The 18,880-nt window shown below is 36.4% G+C and overlaps 3 protein-coding genes across 3 annotated transcripts; 1 reads left to right on the top strand and 2 right to left on the bottom strand.

The window, feature by feature from the left end:
• Positions 1–7,079: 7,079 nt before the first annotated feature.
• On the bottom strand, positions 7,080–17,907 carry Hrs (Hepatocyte growth factor regulated tyrosine kinase substrate). Its single transcript, XM_028313023.1, has 11 exons — positions 17,777–17,907; positions 17,430–17,514; positions 17,237–17,340; positions 16,324–16,484; positions 15,145–15,260; positions 14,797–14,917; positions 14,421–14,528; positions 9,068–9,221; positions 8,116–8,297; positions 7,464–7,594; positions 7,080–7,246 (listed from the first exon to the last, which is right to left on the bottom strand). Exons 1-11 carry the CDS (start codon positions 17,808–17,810, stop codon positions 7,102–7,104), a joined length of 1,341 nt encoding a protein of 446 aa, XP_028168824.1. The 5' UTR covers positions 17,811–17,907; the 3' UTR covers positions 7,080–7,101.
• LOC114358871 (targeting protein for Xklp2) lies at positions 10,272–13,562 on the bottom strand. Its single transcript, XM_028313022.1, has 2 exons — positions 11,812–13,562; positions 10,272–10,518 (listed from the first exon to the last, which is right to left on the bottom strand). The coding sequence occupies exon 1, from the start codon at positions 13,419–13,421 to the stop codon at positions 11,982–11,984; it is 1,440 nt and encodes a 479-aa protein (XP_028168823.1). The 5' UTR covers positions 13,422–13,562; the 3' UTR covers positions 10,272–10,518; positions 11,812–11,981.
• LOC114358873 (U6 snRNA-associated Sm-like protein LSm5) lies at positions 13,692–14,176 on the top strand. The gene has a single exon (XM_028313024.1). It carries the CDS (start codon positions 13,840–13,842, stop codon positions 14,128–14,130), a length of 291 nt encoding a protein of 96 aa, XP_028168825.1. The 5' UTR covers positions 13,692–13,839; the 3' UTR covers positions 14,131–14,176.
• Positions 17,908–18,880: the final 973 nt, after the last annotated feature.

Here is an 18,880-nt window from a genome sequence, read left to right as displayed (position 1 = left end):
CAGAAGGCGTGACGTCATCACAGTCCGCCGTAACCGCGCAGGAGGAATTAATTCATTTGGAGCCTCCATCCGTAACAGACGTCACAGGACAGCACTCGACGGCTTCACCGCGAGCACCGCTCACGCCAATCGACTACGCCCGTCGACTAGCCGAGGCGGAAGCTGAAATAGCCCGCCTAAAGCTAGAGCTTGCCATCGCCCGCCGCAAGTTAATAGAAATAGAGGGGTCCGAAGATGAACAGGGTGACTCGGCGTCTTTGAAAGGAGATGGCGACTTACAACCGCCATCCCCTGTAGCCGTCACCGTACCGCAGCCGACGTCTTCAAAAATTGACCTCAGTGAGCTCGCCACAGCAATCGCAACCGCAGCGCGCACCGGACAGCAACTACAGTATGTGGCAGAATTGCCGAACTACAGTGGCGCGCATTATGATTGGCTGGCCTTCAAGGCAGCCTATACCGAAACCGCGAGTTTTTTCAGCGAGATAGAAAATATCGCAAGACTCCGGCGGTCACTTACAGGCAGAGCAAAAGAAGCCGTGACCTCTTTGCTCATAGTGAACGTGAAGGCGCACGACATTATGCGCACATTAGAAATGCGCTTTGGCCGACCGGACTCGATCGCACTGTCCGAGATAGAAAATCTAAGAAATCTTCAGAGACTCACCGACTCTCCGCAACAGGTTTGTGTGTTCGCTTCCCGAATACAGAACAGCGTAGTGACTCTCCGTGCACTTGAGCGAACACACTACCTGTACAACCCAGAGATAGTACATAGTTTAACAGAGAAGCTAACTCCAGCGCTACGCTACCGCTGGTATGACTTCGCATGGGAGCACACAGAGGAGGAACCGGACCTCATAAATTTCAGCCGCTTCATCGAGCACGAAGCCGAGAAGTGTGCAAAGTTCGCCACTCCCGAACCGATTTACCACGAAGACAGACATCGAGACAGTAAACCACGAGCCCAGCGTGTCTTCCACGTTGAAGAAAAGAAGACAGTACATAGATCGTCGTGCCCAGTGTGCGACGGCAACCATTCCGTCATCGACTGCGGCAAGATGAAGAAAGCCGATGTCAGCGAACGCTGGGAAATCGCAAAAGAAAACCGCCTGTGCTACCGCTGTCTTCGTCCCTGGACTAGGGAACATAGATGTCCAGGGATACANCCCGCACACAAAGGGTCGTACATTTATAATTTCAATGCAATTTTTTTACTAAAAAAACTTGTTAAAAGTTCATAACAGACTTTATGAAATAAATAAATCAACTAGAAGTTAATAATGCTTTACAGATAAAACATGATGTTTTGTATGATATAGAGAATGATAGGGTGGGATTGTTCAAGTGGATCGACTTGCAAAAGGCCAAAAACATTATTGAATTCTTTATAATGTTGTCCTACGAGAAGCTTGGTAGTCCTGTGCTGTTCGGAATATTTCTTGGGTGTTCTTTTCTATTTGGTTTTCAAAGATCACATTTCGTTTGTAAGTACCCTTAAACTAGATTCTAACTCAAGCTATGTTGTGGTTTGTTAAATTTCAATGCTTTATCAAACACAGGCACCTACATTCTGAGTAGATATTAAAATATAAAGCATCTCGATTCAAAATGAAGGCCCATTACAATCGCATCTTGTAAGTAATCATACTCGTATATTGTTTTTCTCACGTATTGTTTGCCAGCAAGTTTACGTCGGCACCCCTGAAGGAGCGCACCAAAAAAGCCTTCCAATCCACAAGGTGAGAATTTGCGAAATTACTGCTGAATACCAATTTGGTGCCTGGGCCAAGTTTCAAACAATTTCCACTTTGAGGAGCTTGATCAAAGAAATAAAACTAAAAAACAGACATCCCGGCGAAAATGAGAGTAAATTTAACCAACAGTAATACGCCTTTGAGTGCCCCTGGGAGGTCGGAGAAAGGAAAATTACAAAAGTTAGTGTGCCCTATGAGGGCCAAGTTATTGCCGCCAAAATAGATATTTTAAGTCGAGGCTGACCCTCGCTCCTAAACGTTATACGTTCAAAGAACAATTACATGAAAACTTTCTGTTGAAATATGAATTGCTGGAAGTTAGTCTTGATAGCTCGGAGGGCAGGACGTTCGACTGAACATAAAGGCGATTTTAATGTGGAAATGCCCCAACTTGAAACTGTATACTTCAGATCTACGAGAATAGAGGTTTAAATAATAAATTATTTACTTAGAATACGAGATGAGGTTCATAAAGTAGGTACAGACGTATTTTAGTAGGGGAGACAGAGGTGAATTGTAACAGGGGAGAATTATGACATTGTCGATTTTTTGGAACTTATTAACTACTAGCGAGCCCGTAGTTTTAGTTCAAGTCTCGAGTAACAAAATTAAATGCGCGCTGTTGTGAGCTCGCTGATAGTTAATTGGTTTAAAAAAATCAACTCCTCTTTTACAACTTACCTCGGTCTCTTTCCCGTAAAATTCTACTAAAAATTTTCAAATGCGTACTCCCTCTATAAAATGACTTTACTTTCGCGTAGGCAGGTCTTAAAATGTACGTCCAAAATTCTAGATTCTTTAGGTGACACATGTCTCTAATAGATTTGGGGTGCTGAATTTTCATTTTATACGTTCATACGGCCGAGTGTGACCTACATCTTTTGTTACCGTGACCAAACATAAGGCTAAAGGCGAAGTGGGTTAGTACATTCTAGATTCTAGAGCGTATGTTATTCAGACGTGTGTATCTAAGAACAAACTAGAAGTTTGTTTGCGTCGAATTAAATTTCTGGAATAGGCTAGGGCTTATTGCTGTGAATAGAGGGCAATAGAATGTATTATGGCGTCGGTATATTGCTATGATAAGGTTATATTGGACTTATGAATCATGAAGTAACTAAGCTGGTCTTTTTAAAACTGGCTGGGGGGCACCATCTTACTTTAACTTTGTCAAACGTCAAAAATCTGTCAAACTCCATACAAAAAGTCATTGTGCAACTCAGCCTTAGAGGTTTTTTACTGGTAGTAGCTGTAAATTCTGGCTACATTGGAACGAGGTTAAGAGATGGGATAATACATAATTCCCGTAGGTTGGTGCTTTATGAAGACTAAAATTAAGCTAATTAATTAAGATCCTGTGAAAAAACAGAAGTTAATGTTATGTCCCATTTTTCGTGTTAAACCCGTTTTACAGTTAGACGTATTTTCTACATCTAACTAATAATATTCCGGAACTTTCCTGTTCCTCCTAGCTGAACTTTTCTATTAACCGTTCAACTGAGAATATTCAAAAGGCAGTCAAGTGCGAGTTGCTTTAAAGCTTTACTTTACTGACTTTGTTTCTTTGTGGCTTTTACTTGGTGAATTTTAAATTTAAAACAACGGAAACATCATAAAAGTAACTAACAGTTAATATAAGCGAATTAAAAAGAGAATTGAAATACATTTTGGTTACATTTTACAATGTTATATGTATTTCACACATTGTCATGAGGTAAATATAACCTCTTCTGTAACTAAGCTGAGTCGGGATCTAAATTATATCTAATTACTTAAGGTAAGTAAGTAGATAGCAAAAGCGGGAAAATCCATAAGCAAAAGCTAGTTATCCAAAAATTGGTTTGTATTAATGATGATATAGATGGAGTGTTAGCTAATTCAAATGAATTTTATTAATTTATTTACCTCAAGGAACCCCAATACTTAGCAACTAAGTAGTAAAAGGTTTTAGTGCCAGCGCTAAAACTTGTTTCTTTTAGAGCGTTTATGTTGATGCACCCAGAGTAGCTGGGTCGCAGAGAACTAGAAGGTACCATGGTTTGAAGGTTCAAGTAGATCTGTGGTGTAGGTTGGTATAAAGTTAAGATTGAGACAAATAACTAATTCTTCATTATACTTACTTAATTTATAATTAATCATGGTAATGTGATGAAATAATAAGACACCCATTAAAACAGTTGACAATCGCTATCTTAATAAAGATAATGGTCCTATCATTATTTCATGTTTATAAGAAGATAATTCGATAATAAGGAGTGACGTCCTCATAAAAGTAGCTGGAAGGCGCTGGATGCAGGCCACTACCAGTCAGTCATTTTTTAAATCATTGGAGGTGTTGGGGACGACTCGCCGAGAAGGAGGAAATCGGCGAAATAGTGGCGCGAACGAATGCGTACACCGCAACGGTGTAAACTGTAAATGTGTATGTTTTGTATGTTAATTATTGGATATTTAAGGTTTTAACATGTATTTGATGGTCTCTGTAATAATATTAAATAGCTTGATATATTATTTATGGAAATAATAACAGTTTATGTAAGTTACAAAGGAAAGATGGTAAATGATGAATAATTCTTTATAGAAGATGTAATTTATTAAGGACTAAGTTAAATTGTAATATATAGGGAAAGACGAAACCTATGTACTACTTTTTACATGAAAATAATAAAGAGGACACATATTAATTAAGGAAAACACATAATTAAGAATAAGAAGATAGGGAATCGCTTAGGAGTGAGCGAGATAGGCATGTGAGCGCTCACGGACGCGTCTGTCTGAGAGGGAGGGTTTGAAAGAGAGATAGCCTACATTCGGGCCTTTCGAATTCAAGACAGTGCAGTTTCCCATCAGTCTGCTTCGTAATGACTATAAACAAAGCTCAAAGTCAAACTCTAGGGACCTCTGCTTAAACTTCCATGAGTGCACAGAGGTACGCAGGTAACCGCGTGTGATGCTTATAGCAATTTTCGATAGGTACAGAACCCCGTACATACGTCATACATATTATAGAAAGAAAACACCCAGACCAATACAAACAAATATGTTTCTGCAATTTTAGTATGATATTTTTATTTATTAATAAACAAAGAGACTGAACAAAATTGATGCGTACTAGAGATGAAACGGATAGTTGTGTGGCCGGATACCGGATACCGGATATCCGGCCAGCTGCTAGGCCGGATAGCCGGATATCCGGCGGCCGGATAGTTGGCCCATTGTCTCGTTGCATGTCGTGACGATTAAGCGCCGCACAGGTGCTTCGAACTCGATCAGTGGGTCTATTAATAGACTAGATTAGTCACACTTTTCGAAAATCAAATCCGTCCGAATAGAATGTCAGATTTTGCCACTTGTCTAGGGGGCAGATCAATTCAATTTCGGTTGCAATCGTGAGTGTGTGATTGAATAGCGAAAATTTAATTAGTTGCATCATGTCATCAGACCATCAGTGAAAAAAAGATCGCCTATTTTATTTGGCAATATATCGACATTAACAGATATTTACTATTTATGTATTTGTCATTAGAGTGAATAGCCCAGAAAAAGAAATTAGTTTTGAAAGGCCTTAATATGGCTTTTTTGTAACTTTTTGGACTTTAAATAAAAGCCGTCATTATTGTAACACATTTTATTGATATTTACCTCAAAGATTAATGTATTTCATTTTATTAATAGGAAATTGTCGTAGTTTTTTAATATCCGGTATCCGGCCGGATAGTGAGTTACTATCCGGTATCCGGCCGGATAGTAAATTTAGGCCGGATATCCGGCCTACCGGATAGTTACCGGATATCCGTTTCATCTCTAATGCGTACCTATACTGATTAATGTTATTAACCACATGCAAAGCTTCGTGAATTGCAACAACTATAATTAAATTTATTATCCAAGCTCTAAATAATCGCTACTAAGAGTAATTTATCATAAAAAAAATCCAATCGCTCAAGCTCCCAAGGGCCTACCGATAGGTCGGGTGACGTAATCTTGAAATTCTTTAAGCCGGCGCAGAACTTCCAGAAGGTCGGGCGACGCCACGGCCACTTTGATCAGTGTTTACTTCTGCAGTTATATTTTATATTTATTCGATTCTAGAATATATTCCCAAAAAGTCTGAAAGGTGTTTTAATTTGTATCACTTGGATATGATTTCTATTAGAAAGTGTTGTGAGTGTGACGCTTGAAAGGAAGGAAGTCAACCTAACCTAACCAACTGCGTATTTCTATACTGTGTAGCTGGAAATTGTGGCGGGAGCTCTTTGACGCGCTGTTTTCGGCGAAGAATTGCGCGCGCAGATTTTGACAGCGCGAAATACCTACTTTAGAAGAAATACCAAGCCTTAACCTAAGACCAGTTATTTTATTCATAGTTAAAATAAGTAATTGTTAAATTTTGCTACTAATGGTTAAATATTAATGAAAAATGTAAACTAATAGTTAAAAAATGTACTAAAAGTCAAGTTAAACATTGTTAAAAAAACATTTTTTTCTGTTATTTAACCACTTGCTATTTGACATCTGTAAAATTTGACTGGTTACTTTAACTACGAATAATAATATTTTCATACTTAGGTAATGTCATTTTTTAGGGTTCCGTAGTCCTGACAAGGAACCCTTATAGTTTCGATATGTCTGTCTGTCTGTCCGAGGTTTCGCTTGGAAACTATAGTGACTTTTGATGAAGTAATTGCTTGCTTCTGAAATATATTGTGGTAACGACAGACAACTACGAAACCCTACACTGCGCGTGGGACGACACGCACTTGGCCAATTTATTACGCAATAGCGATGCCGATGACGTTTTTTTTTTTAATTTCGAATTTTCTTAATTTCCACATTTATTCTGCATCTTTAGTGTTCACAAATGCAGATGGAGGCATTTTTAGTTTAATTTGATTAGACGGTTTGGAATAAATTGTCATTATCATCATAAAAAAAATCATTTTTATTACTTCAATAACCCAGTTTTCTGGCAATTTGACTCTATTTCTTGCGGGAAAAATTACGTGATATTTTCCGAGACCCCCCCTCTCCCCCACGTGAGATTTAGTGAGGATTTCGTTGACCCCCTCCCCCCCCTAAAAGCCTCACGTAATTTATGGACGCCCCCTAAGTGCTGAAGCGGTATCCTATTTGAAATTGAAAGGTTGGTGCCACGCTATCTAATTAGCTCCTGGCGTTCGCCAGTGGCGTCAAATGGTGAACGCAATTATAGAAACTTTTTATGAGCGTCAATGTTTCTTTAAAAGTGTCTTTGAAAGTACCAACATAATAATATGATATTGCTTGTAGAGGACAACGTTATGACACGTATTGGGCAGTAGCAGTGCCATGGTAATTATAACTATTAATTTAAATAACATACCTGTAAGCTCTCCAAATACACGCGTTTGTCATCTTGTTGCTGTATGTACCTCAGCAGGCGAGAGTGCATAGCCGTGATGTTCATAAACAGAGTTTGCACTGATGTGTCGTTGGCTATAGATCTTCCCCTGGAATACAAACATTTTGAATATTTAGTAAAATAAGATTAAATTTTACAAACTTTTAATAAAAAAGCATTGTCTTTGTCTAAATAAGGCAACTACATCTGCAGATACCAAACTTACCTACTCATAGTAAGCTCATAAAAATATTAGAATAGCAACCTGTAAATTAGTATCTACGACTCTACGACAATCAAGGGACAGTGAAAAGCCAATGTTTTACCTGGAAGAGTTGCTTTTCATTCTGTTGACAAATATCTCAACCTGAGACTTGAGTGTTTCCACAAATTCGTCAATTTCTTTATCTTCGGCGTCATCTTCTTGGGCTTTACTTGTGGTTGGTTTCACAAATTCCTGTGAAAGATAATAAAACAGAATTAACGTATCTCATATGCGATTAAATAGAAATGGATTACATTATGCTAGGTTTTACAGGTCGAGGTCAATGAAGATTGAACTAGCTTTCTCTCGCATATTTTGATGTCTAAGCGATTGCTTTTGTGGCCTTCTTTCTGAATATGGATCTAACCCTCTAATAGCACAGCACTGACTTTCAACCGGTCGAAGCAGCGCTGACCCTTAATTAAGATTAATTAGAAACAATTTCCGTCGGGACAAACTTTGCCTTATTTTTTTTTATGCAAAGCAAGGCAGGTATTTGACCACAATCGCACCTGATGTTAAGTGGGATGCAGTCTAGGATGGATATCTGCCCTGTAAGTGCCTATTCACTCTCGCCTTGAAAAGGCCCGGATTATAGTTTTCGGGAAAGACAGCAGCAGGCAACGAATTCCAGTCCCTAGCTGTTCGCATTATAAAAGAGTCATCGAAACGCTTAGTTATCTTGGCTTATACAGAAGTTATCAGTTACTCACATCAACAGGATCATGTGATACGTGGGACGCGCTAGCCTGGGCCGGAGCGGTGGGCGCGGCGGCAGCCGTGTCCCGGGACAAGCGCTGCTCCCAGTAGTTCCGGTCTAGGTACCGGGACAGTTCCGAGTTGCCTTGCGTGCTGTGCTCGGGCGAAGCGCTGACAGACGAAGGAGTTGGGGACACTGTGGAGAAAAATATTTTACATTAATCATCTTAGCGTGAGACGTTTAGTCAAGAAAAACCTCACTAAATCTTACGTAGGGGAGAGGAGGAGTCTCGATAAATGTCACGTAATTTCAAATTGCGAGATGACTGTTATTTATAAAAAAATATATATTTTAAGATGATAATGATAAATTATTCAATGTTTTTTATTCTAAACCGTCTACACAATAAATAAATTAGAAGAAACAGTTTTTTTTAATATTAAATCCTAATTGAATTACGCATTTACATAGCAAATATGTGAGATTGTGGGGAGGGGGTCTAGAAAAATCTCACCAAGGGGGGCGGGGGGGTTGAAAAATTGCCAAAATTGTCTCACGTAATTAATGAAAGAAAGAAAGATACATTTATTAATGGACGCCTCCTTAGTTGTTAATGTATGAGAAGACTGGAAAAGTGTAGAATAGGACGCGCACCAGCTAGGAGTGACGACTTGTGAATAGTCGGTTGCAGAAACTGGTCGCATGAAGACAGGGCTATGTCTAGGCGTGGATCCACATCTACACTGACTACTTTCGAGTGAAGTAAAAAAGCAAATATTCCATTAACCTTTTGAAGTTCTAAAGGCTACCCTGATGTGTAGTCCAGTTAGACGTAAGTATGTTCACTGTTCAGTGGTTAATTCAATGGCAACTATTGCAAAAACAGCTTTTCGAACGTATCGTAATTTTAATCAAAGACACAATAATTTCATTAATCAAAATCAGCGAAATACAAATAAACTTACGTGTAGGATGAAGAGTAGTTTCAGGCGCGATGTGCGAGCGAGACTTCCGCTCTTTCTCTTTCTGTTCTGCTTCGGACTGGCTGAGGGCCAGAGCCAGCTGCAATTCTTCCTCCTCTTGCAATTCTTCGGCAGTCTTCCCACCGGGGGGACGCTTCTAAAATAATATAGAAAAGAAAAATTTGTCATAATGTAACTTGAACTCTGAAGGTGTTATAATGAGTTTTAATATCTGAAATCATTTAGTTAAAAAGACTAAAGAAAAAAAATTGGTACACCAGAATACTTCAACATCCAAGAACTTAGTAGAAAAAACAAAATACCAGCTGTTCAGACAACAGATTTAGATTAGGTTCAGATTTCACTATCAACATAATGTATTATTTTATAAAATTAATAAGTAAATAGTCAAAATCAACACGCCTAAACCACCTCAGACTCAAGAATAGATTTGTAAATGGTGAAATACACTGGTCATCACAAAAATCGACCCTCCCGCGACAAGCACTTTCAAACGTATGCATCCCCACTTCCTACCAATATTGCCACAATTTAAAAGCCTTGTTCTAAACTTCATTTCATTAAAGGTAAGGTTTTTACCGGAAAAATGTGTCTGTAGAAGAATCCAGAGCCACTTCTTAAAAAAATAGGTAGTTACGCTTGAGCCATTTTTATGGCTATAAAACTGTTAAGTTGGGATTAATCGCTATCCATCATCCGAAAAGAGGACACGTGAGATCATTATTTGGTTTTATAACCATAAAAATTGGTCTAATTGATCCCAGAGGTGAGCCCAAAGTGAGGTCTTTTTTCAAGTCACATTTATTGTATATCGCGTTTATGTTAATCGTTTATTAAGAAATTAAATGTGTTTTTCTTTAAGGATATTTATTGGGCTTTCAAATAACACCAATATTGTTGGGGCACCATGATTGTGTCAGTAGAAACGAGTTTTTGTGTAAAACGTAGGTGGGCCGATTTTTGTGATGACCAGTGTATTTCACCATTTACAAGCGTGAATCTATTCTTGAGTCATTACTTTCGCCAAATAATTTAATCTAAGTTTGAATTTATAATTTTAGTTTAATACCTTATTAGGGTCACATGATTACCCAAAACTAAAGTATATTGGACCATAAGTTAACTTTAATATAAAAAATTATCAAGATATACCACACGGTAAATAAGACAACATTAATTTGCAGAGCGCATTTTTATTTATAAGTACTAAAAATCTATGAGATACATAATAATAGTAACAAATTGAAATCCTAATTAATTATAGTCAAACATAATTAAAACTACATAGCAAAATAAATGTCAGTACATAATGTTAATAACTATTACCTAACTCTACCTAAAGGGTATTTGAAATTTATTGTTATCAACACAAATAAGGTTGTGAAATGTTGCCCCATCAAATACATTTACTGTAACTCTACAAAAGTATTATTATAAAGTACTAGCTGACCCGGCGAACTTCGTACCGCCTTAGCGTAGAGATTTTCTTAATATTTTTTTCCGTAAGAACCATCCTTGGACTTCCACAAACATTAAAAAAAAAGAATTATCGAAATCGGTTCAGCCGTTCACACGTGATGCCGTGACAACGCGAAACGGGTTTCATTTTTATATACAGTGTGAGTCACGTTAAAGTGTACATATGAAAATGGATGAAACTATACCTATTTTTATCGACAAAAAAGTGGTCAAAAATTTTTTGAGATTTTTTTTAAATTTTTTAGAGAATTTTTTTTCTTTCAAGTACTTATTGTAAAGAAAACGTAATAACTTTTAAACTAAGAGGTATATCCTGATAAAACAAAAACAGTAATAATGCTAAATAACAGACGATACTAAAAAATACATAAAATACTCAGAAAATGCCAACAAATAATAAAAAATGATACTTTTTGAAAAAAAATCTGCTTAAAAATTCGTGTTTTTTTGGTTATTTGACAAATTTCTCCAAAAAATGCCCCTATAAAAGGTAGTTTTTATTACTTTGAATTATTCTCTATCGTATTACCTTTGTAAAACCAAAAATCGCATGTCTCTATCCCTATCACAACATTTGCTATGATCGTTTGAACTAAGCCTCTCCGGGCGCGCCATTCAACGCTTCGTTAACAACGAAACTGAAAATGGCTCTAGATTTGTAATTTTGATAAAGACAAGTCAGATTTCAAGTAAAAACAAAAGATTTCGAAGTAAAATAAGCATTTTAGTTAAAATTAAAACTGTCCCTACCTGTAGAGGAGAATAATGTTGTGGTAGGCCTTTGTTCAAACTATCATAGCAAATGTTGTGATAGGGATAGAGACATGCAATTTTTGGTTTTACAAAGGTAATACGATAGAGAATAATACAAAACAATAAAAACCACCTGTTATAGGGGCATTTTTTGGAGAAATTTATCAAATAACCAAAAAAACACGAATTTTTAAGCAGATTTTTTTCAAAAAGTGTCATTTTTTATTATTTGTTGGCATTTTTTGTGTATTTTATGTATTTTTTTAGTATTGCCTGTTATTTAGCATTATTAATGTTTTTATTTTATCAGGATATATCGCTTAGTTTAAAAGTTATTACGTTTTCTTTACAATAAGTAATTGGAAGAAAAAAAATTCTATAAAAAATTAAAAAAAAATCTCAAAAATTTTTAGACCTCTTTTTTGTCGATAAAAATAGGTCTAATTTCATCTATTTTCATATGTACACTTTAACGTGACTCACACTGTATATAGATTAATGTAAAGGATATAAGTTTTTGATCCTAGAGAAATTAAAAGTACAGTTCCCAAGGAAAGCCAATAATAAAAATACCCTAGATGTAAACGTGGGTGATAGATGTACGTAAATAGTCAAATACCCTGGACTTAGGAAAGATTTCATATTTATAATTTGGTACATAAGTTTAGTTTTGTCTCAATCTCCTAACAAATTTAGGGGTTTCAGGAACAGTTAGAGGGGCAACAGATCTTTCTGGAACAAAGGGTGTCAAAGCTGGCACTGGTTTAGCGTGATGAACTAGTTTGGCCCTCATTTCAGCCTTGATTTTCTCTTCGGCTTCCTGGTGTTCCTTTTCCCGCTGCAATCTCATTCTTTCCTGCTCTTCTTCCTTCTCTTTCAACAATTTGTCAAACTTTTCCCGCTCTGCAGCTCGTTTCTGTGTCGTCAAATCAAATGGTTTAGCCTTAAGAATGTGTAATGACTGGAGAACTGGCTTGAAGGGTTCTTTGTACAAAACTACAGGTGGACGAGCTTCAAATTTAACTTGATTTTCTTTGTTCTCAGATGATGCTGTTGATGAACTGCATTTTGCGGTTGTTTTATGCATTTGCTTTCTCACTCCGCCAGGCAAAGGCTGAGCTTTGAACAGAGAAGCTTGCTTTTTCTCTTCTTCAATTTGTTGTTTAATCCATTCTTCTTTTCGGCGCTTAATTTCTTCGTTTCTTTTCTCAAATGAGAAAGGTTCAGGTTTCAGAGGACCGTGGCGCTGATGTTTTTCAGCAGGTTTTGCTGATGAGCTTGTTGTTTGGATGTTCGACCTTGTTTCAGCCTTCAGGTGATCAGAAGAGTTACCTCTTTTATAATGGAACTTAGGACTAACTGGTTTAGTCACTTGGACAGGTGGTTTCACAGGAATTTGAGGCTTTTCCAAGATATGTTTCGGTGCAGGGCGAGCTTTAAACTTTTGAGAATGATCGGGAGACTGGACTACCTTTTTATTCAGTTCTGTTAACTTGAACGGCTCAGGAACAGTTATAGGTTTTCTTGGTACCTCAGGCAGATGTATCGTTCCTTCAATCACAGATTTGGGAATAGGTTGAGCTTTGATTTTAAACTTCTTTAGTTCTTCAAGTTCCATTTCTTCCCTCTCTTTCTGTGACATAATATGGAGAGGGCGAGCACGGGTCTTACAGCGCAACATGGGAGACTGCGGTATGGTTAAATTGGGTCGACTTGAAGAGCACTGTGATTTGAATATCTGTGGCTTCTTGGAGTGAAATCGTCCTGGAGTATCTCTCTGGTAATGATAAATAGCTTCAGCCATAGATACAAACTTAGTTCGAGACAGTTCATGTGGTGCACCAGTAGGTCTTCTATATCTTTCGTATATATCGTCACCGTCGTGAAGTTCCATCTTTAGCATATCTTCTCTAAGCGCAGCAATATCGTTCATAGAGAGAGATTTCCTCATTGATCCATACGGATTTTCAAAAGACTGCTCCATCAAATTGTGGCTTCCAAAATCTTCTTCTATCGGAGTGGTGTACTCTTCCTTGATCTGAATTTTTTCATTAGGAGTGTAGAAACTTTCACCGCGAAAGTTAGTCACGTAGCTTTTCGCCATGATGATTTAGTAAAAATGCACGAATAGTTTCAGTATGTTGTAAAACAAACGAGATAAAATTGATCAACTCCAATCGCGTCGTTATTTTTTGAAATGACAAAACACGGCAAACAACACAAGACACGGGCTTTGACGTTTCAACTTTTTTTGTTCTCAAAAACGTAGCGCGGCCCAACGCATTTTCGCCGAATATGCGTTTCTGAACGGAAGGACCATGTGTCAAACCAAAATATGTTGACAATGGACTTGACATTGACAGTGTGAGTGTTGACAGTGACAGTGTTGACAGCCCGAATAGACGCGAGGTGAAGCGAAGCGGCGTAAATTGTAATCGCAAAAACCGCAATAATTTTTAAGGAAACTTAATTTTAATGTACCTAGTAATATAGAAACAACTTAGAAAATTGTTCCATACAAAATGACACAAGCCGCACTTCCTAACCCGAACACATTATTGCCATTGGAGCTTGTCGACAAGTGCATAGGCTCTCGGATTCACATCATCATGAAAAACGACAAAGAAATGGTAGGCACGTTGCAAGGATTCGACGATTTTGTGAATATGTTGTTGGATGACGTCACAGAATATGAGTCAACGCCGGAGGGAAGGAAAATCACTAAACTCGACCAAATATTGTTGAATGGAAACAACATTGCTATGTTAGTGCCCGGAGGTGAAATGCCAGGAGACTCATATGATGGACAGTGATGTAGATAATAAGTATTAGTGTAATAAACAAATTTTCAAGTAAAAAGTGTTTTTCTTTTGCATTATTCCAGTTGTGTTATCTCTAACCTGTTAGACACTTGATTTTTGTGATAACCATTTTGAGGTCAACTTAACAAAGAAAAGTAATCTATAGCATAAATTCTTTGCATTTATTTTTTAAAGTAACAATGCCCTCAAGTCTTGGGAAGATCTATTCATACATCTGCTTAACAAAAGATTTAAATTATTAGGGCAGGTATCCTGAATGTAAGTAAATAAAAGAAACTAACCTGAGGTTGAGTAGGTCCATAGTCATTGGATGTGTCAACAATTTCAAGCTTTGCAGTAGAAGATGGAGGCCGGCTCACTTTATCGAAGCAAGCATCGCAAACTCGTACCTACGAATAGAACTCAACATTCAAGACCCAATCTCTGCTAATTCTATACTTTTACATCTAAGACACATTAAATTAAAACTACTGTAGTTCTTTATTCAGAATTAAAAATTTACAAATACATGCAAAATTAACATTTTGGCTTTATGAGTAATACAGTTTACGTAGTAATTAGTTGAATAGAGTAGCAAGTGATGTAAGTTTTAATTTAATTATGAAGTCATTGAACCATTTGCAAGTTTTCTTAAAAAGAAACCATATTCATCATTACCTCTTTCTCAATACCAAACTTGGGCAAGGTGGAAGTTTTGGAGCTGCACTGCTGACAGAACACTTGACCACAAGCACGGCAGTGGTGGCGACGGACCATCAGAGAGAATGCTACACGACACCTGTATAAAAAATATGTTGCTTGTTTTATAGTGTAAGTATTCTGGAATTTCCAGTAAGTACCTAGTTTACACACAAAAATCATTGATACAAGTAAGTGCATAAATAGAGGGCAGTCTGGACAGAGGTTACCCAATAGTGATTTAGCAATTACAATATTCGAATAGCAGTTGGGATATTTTGCATTAGTAGTAATAAATCCTAATTTATGTACTTAGAAACAACTTGCCTGTGGCAGACTTCCCCATCTGCCCATTCTGGGGCAGTATCAGCAGAAAACATTGCGTCTGACTCTTTCAACGTAGGGAACTTGAATCCTTCAGCCTTCAGTATGTTCACTGTATCCTGGGAGCATATACAATGTTTAATATAATCATTGAAACATTCAAAATTTAATTACACAATTATTAAACTAACCATAGTGAATAGAAAAATACAAAATTTAAGGACAAAGACTGGCTGTAAACATTAGACAAACAATCTCACTGAGGTAGGTAGGTATTATGAATCACAATCCACAGACCAAGCTGATTTTATCATTGTGACGTTGGATTGCAAAGATAGAGTAGATAACACTATGTGTTTTTATATTTACATATTTGTTTTCATAGTAGCAATCTGTTAATTTCTTTTGTTGGGGAAATTTAAAAATGTACATTATGTAATTAACAAAACATCTACAGCATAATAATGAAAATAGATAAATGTGATATTCATTTTTTTTTATGCATAACAAAGCAGGTATTTGACTACAATATATGAATATTAATCAATATAATTTGTAGCTACATAATATTATATCGTAATATCCCAACCTACAATGTTTATCAGAAATATAAATGAGTTGGCCAATGACACGAAACAGCAATGTAAACAGCATCAACTCAGTCACTTGATTAACTGTAATTGTGCCTGTATGACCGGGCTCCTATCTATTTATAAGTCAACCAAACTCACTGCCTGCATGTAGATATCCAACCTTTGTCACATCATAAGTGACAGCATGTTAATTAAATTAATAAATCACAAAATCGATAGACACGGGTGGCGTCGCGAGTCTCGACAAGGTAGACAGTTTCAACCTTGAGGAATGTATAATAGAGGTTCAGTGAACTGTGAAAATGGCGACTGAATACTGTTATTTGCTGTTGCTGTAATTTCATTTAAGAAAATTGGAAAAATATGCGTAGTTTCGTAGTAAATAAACAAAATAAGTAACAGTAATTATTCTCGAAAAAATATTGCTCATTTTTCTTGGAATGAAGATGTTTTTTTAATTGGATAATAATTTATTTTGACAGCACATCATACTATACATTTTTATTGTAATATCGTTCTTACTACAACTAGGCATAAGATACAGCAATGTATAGGTTGATGTGCTGTTATCGGTACAAATAATGCTTACCTGAACAGCTCTATACTTGGGTGAGTTGCGGAAAGCAAAAGCCCAGGCTTGTATGAGCTCTAGAATTTTGGTGCGCAAATTTTCGTGTTGTGTCGACTTGACCAGATCACGGAGCATTTCACAGAACACTTTGGAAGTCACTTCATCATGTACACCAGAGCCTATTGGGGCAAATTAAGTTAAGATTGAATTAGGAGGTAGCTATAAATGACGCTGTGGGTCCCAGGTTTGATTCCTGGTTCCTGGAGTACCTACTTAAAAGTATTTTTATTGCAAAGTGAGCTAGACACTAAAAGAGTTTGAATTTTTTTATTTCAAACTAATTATTCAAAATAAGTTAGGTGTGAGTCACCCCATTCATGAATGTTTTTTTAAGAAAGGTATGTTCAACAGAAAGTGAAATACATAATATTTTTTTAAGAAAATAATTCATTCAAAGTTATTGCTACTGTTTATTATTTTAACAAACATATTTGAGGCCCAATATTGGAGGAGATTAATTAAATACATAGCCTAACTTGTTTACTCGTCCGCTTATCATTATGAAAGGCAGGAATATTAGTGTTTATATTAGTGGGGGGTAATCTCTGGAACCAATAAATATTTAAATAAAATATCCCAGAATTTTAGTGACATTTATTTACATGGAAATATACTTATACTCAATATCTACTTGGTCTAGTTCAACAGTGAAAACTGACATGAGTCTATCACGTAAATAAAATGTAAAATTAGGATTCATCTTTCATTTCCCATCATCCCCTAATCCCAACAAGGTATGTAATGGTCTGTGCTAAAAATTAGTGTAGTTCTTGGCAATAATCTTATTAAAATGTAGTCCCTACACAGCATATAGCTGGCCCTAATATTTAATCATTTTGTATAATAAGTATAAATCAACTAAATTACTTACCACAATTTTTGACAATGCTTTCAAGTGTAAGTAATGCAAACATAGCCTGATGTGGGTTTTGAGAGTATAGTTTCTTTTTAACAGCAGCCACTGCATATTTTGGTCTGAAAGGGTGTGATTTTTAGTTGTACCTAAGGACTTTTATGGGGAACTGTAATTAAGGTAAATATGTTGCAAAACAACAAATACTTACGAGCAATCATTTTGCCTAATTAGATCACAAATTTGCAATATCGTAGGCCAATCAGGGTCTAAGCGCAGATTACTAGTCGCTTTATCTACAAGAGAAAGATATAATTTTAGAGTAATTATTCCAGAATGAATCCACAAATTCGATAGGATTCCAAAACTAGTTCAATGCACCAAACAGAATAAGGCAAGGGTTTTAATCAACTCAGAATGGATAATTCGATAAACTTTGATGCGATTTATAGAAAGTTAACGCAAATTAGAGAAATGTAGTCTGATTACAAATAAGTAATGATTTGGGTCCCTGGTGCAACAAGGAATACATTATTGTAATAAGAACAATAAACTTACCAAGTAATTTATCAAAATTGTTAGCTCGAAACATTTTCCACTACTTTTATCAAAATAATGTTTTACAAAATCAACAATGATTGATTCGATGAATAGAAAAATGACAGCCCAATTTTGTCAATTTTGTTAATATTTTTTTTTTGTGAATGTTGGCAGCAATGAATTAAACGTCATCGAAGATTAGTGAAGTGCTCAATCCGATTTTGTTTGTAACTCAATTGAATTGATTTTTTAGTGTTGTTATGCATTACAATAATAACGATAACGTTATTTCGACTTTAGTTACATATTTTGACTTCGAGCACTAACAAGTTGTGGAGAAGGCATGCATCTACCTTATAAAGTTGGTCAAGAACAAAAAAAAAACTTCATTTGCTATAATTAAAAAAAGTGTTACGGGCTGACCTAAAGGATTGTGTATGAATGTAAATTTTATTACTATCATGCGGAGTTATTAGTTACTTGTATCGTACATCGTATTAATACATACCTACCATGCTATTAAAATTTGGCAAGGCGAAAATTAGAATGTCAGATGATGGTTTTCTCTGAGGTTTTCTGGTTTATATTCTTCTTCCAGAATCATTAAATCAGGGCCATTGAGCATAAGTAAGCAACTATAGGCTTACTAGCACCACCTAATTAAATTAAGTAAGTACTTAAAGTCCAACCAAATCCTTGGTATAAGGAATCTGAGTACCTGAAGCTGCCTTCAACTGGTTTTTTCAAAGTTTTTCATTCTTATCAGTTATACTCGTACCTACCTGTAGTATTAATAGTCATAAGTTTAAAAAGAAATGCATTTCCCGCTGATTTAGTGCATTGTGATTCATTATCCTTATAGATGTCACTGTTTTCCTATCAACGTCGGATAATCGTGCGATAAGGTAATTTATCAAGAAATCGTTCAAATTACTTAAAAATAGCATTGCAAACCGATAACTGATACTTTAAGGTATCGTCGCGTGTGTTAGGTTTTTAAATAAACTTACTACATTATCATTTAGGCCATTTTAAGCTTTGTAGTGATAACACGCGTTGTGTTGTAGGATAAGTCTATCGGTAATGTCAGTGTACAGTAATAACGTTAAGAATTTTCTCAAA

The sequence above is a fragment of the Ostrinia furnacalis genome, unplaced genomic scaffold (genome assembly GCF_004193835.3).
Source record: "Ostrinia furnacalis isolate ACB-3 unplaced genomic scaffold, ASM419383v2 OfSCF4125, whole genome shotgun sequence".
Classification (NCBI taxonomy): Eukaryota; Metazoa; Arthropoda; class Insecta; order Lepidoptera; family Crambidae; genus Ostrinia; species Ostrinia furnacalis.
Note: the sequence above shows the minus strand (reverse complement) of the source record. Positions and strands in the feature narration are given on the sequence as shown.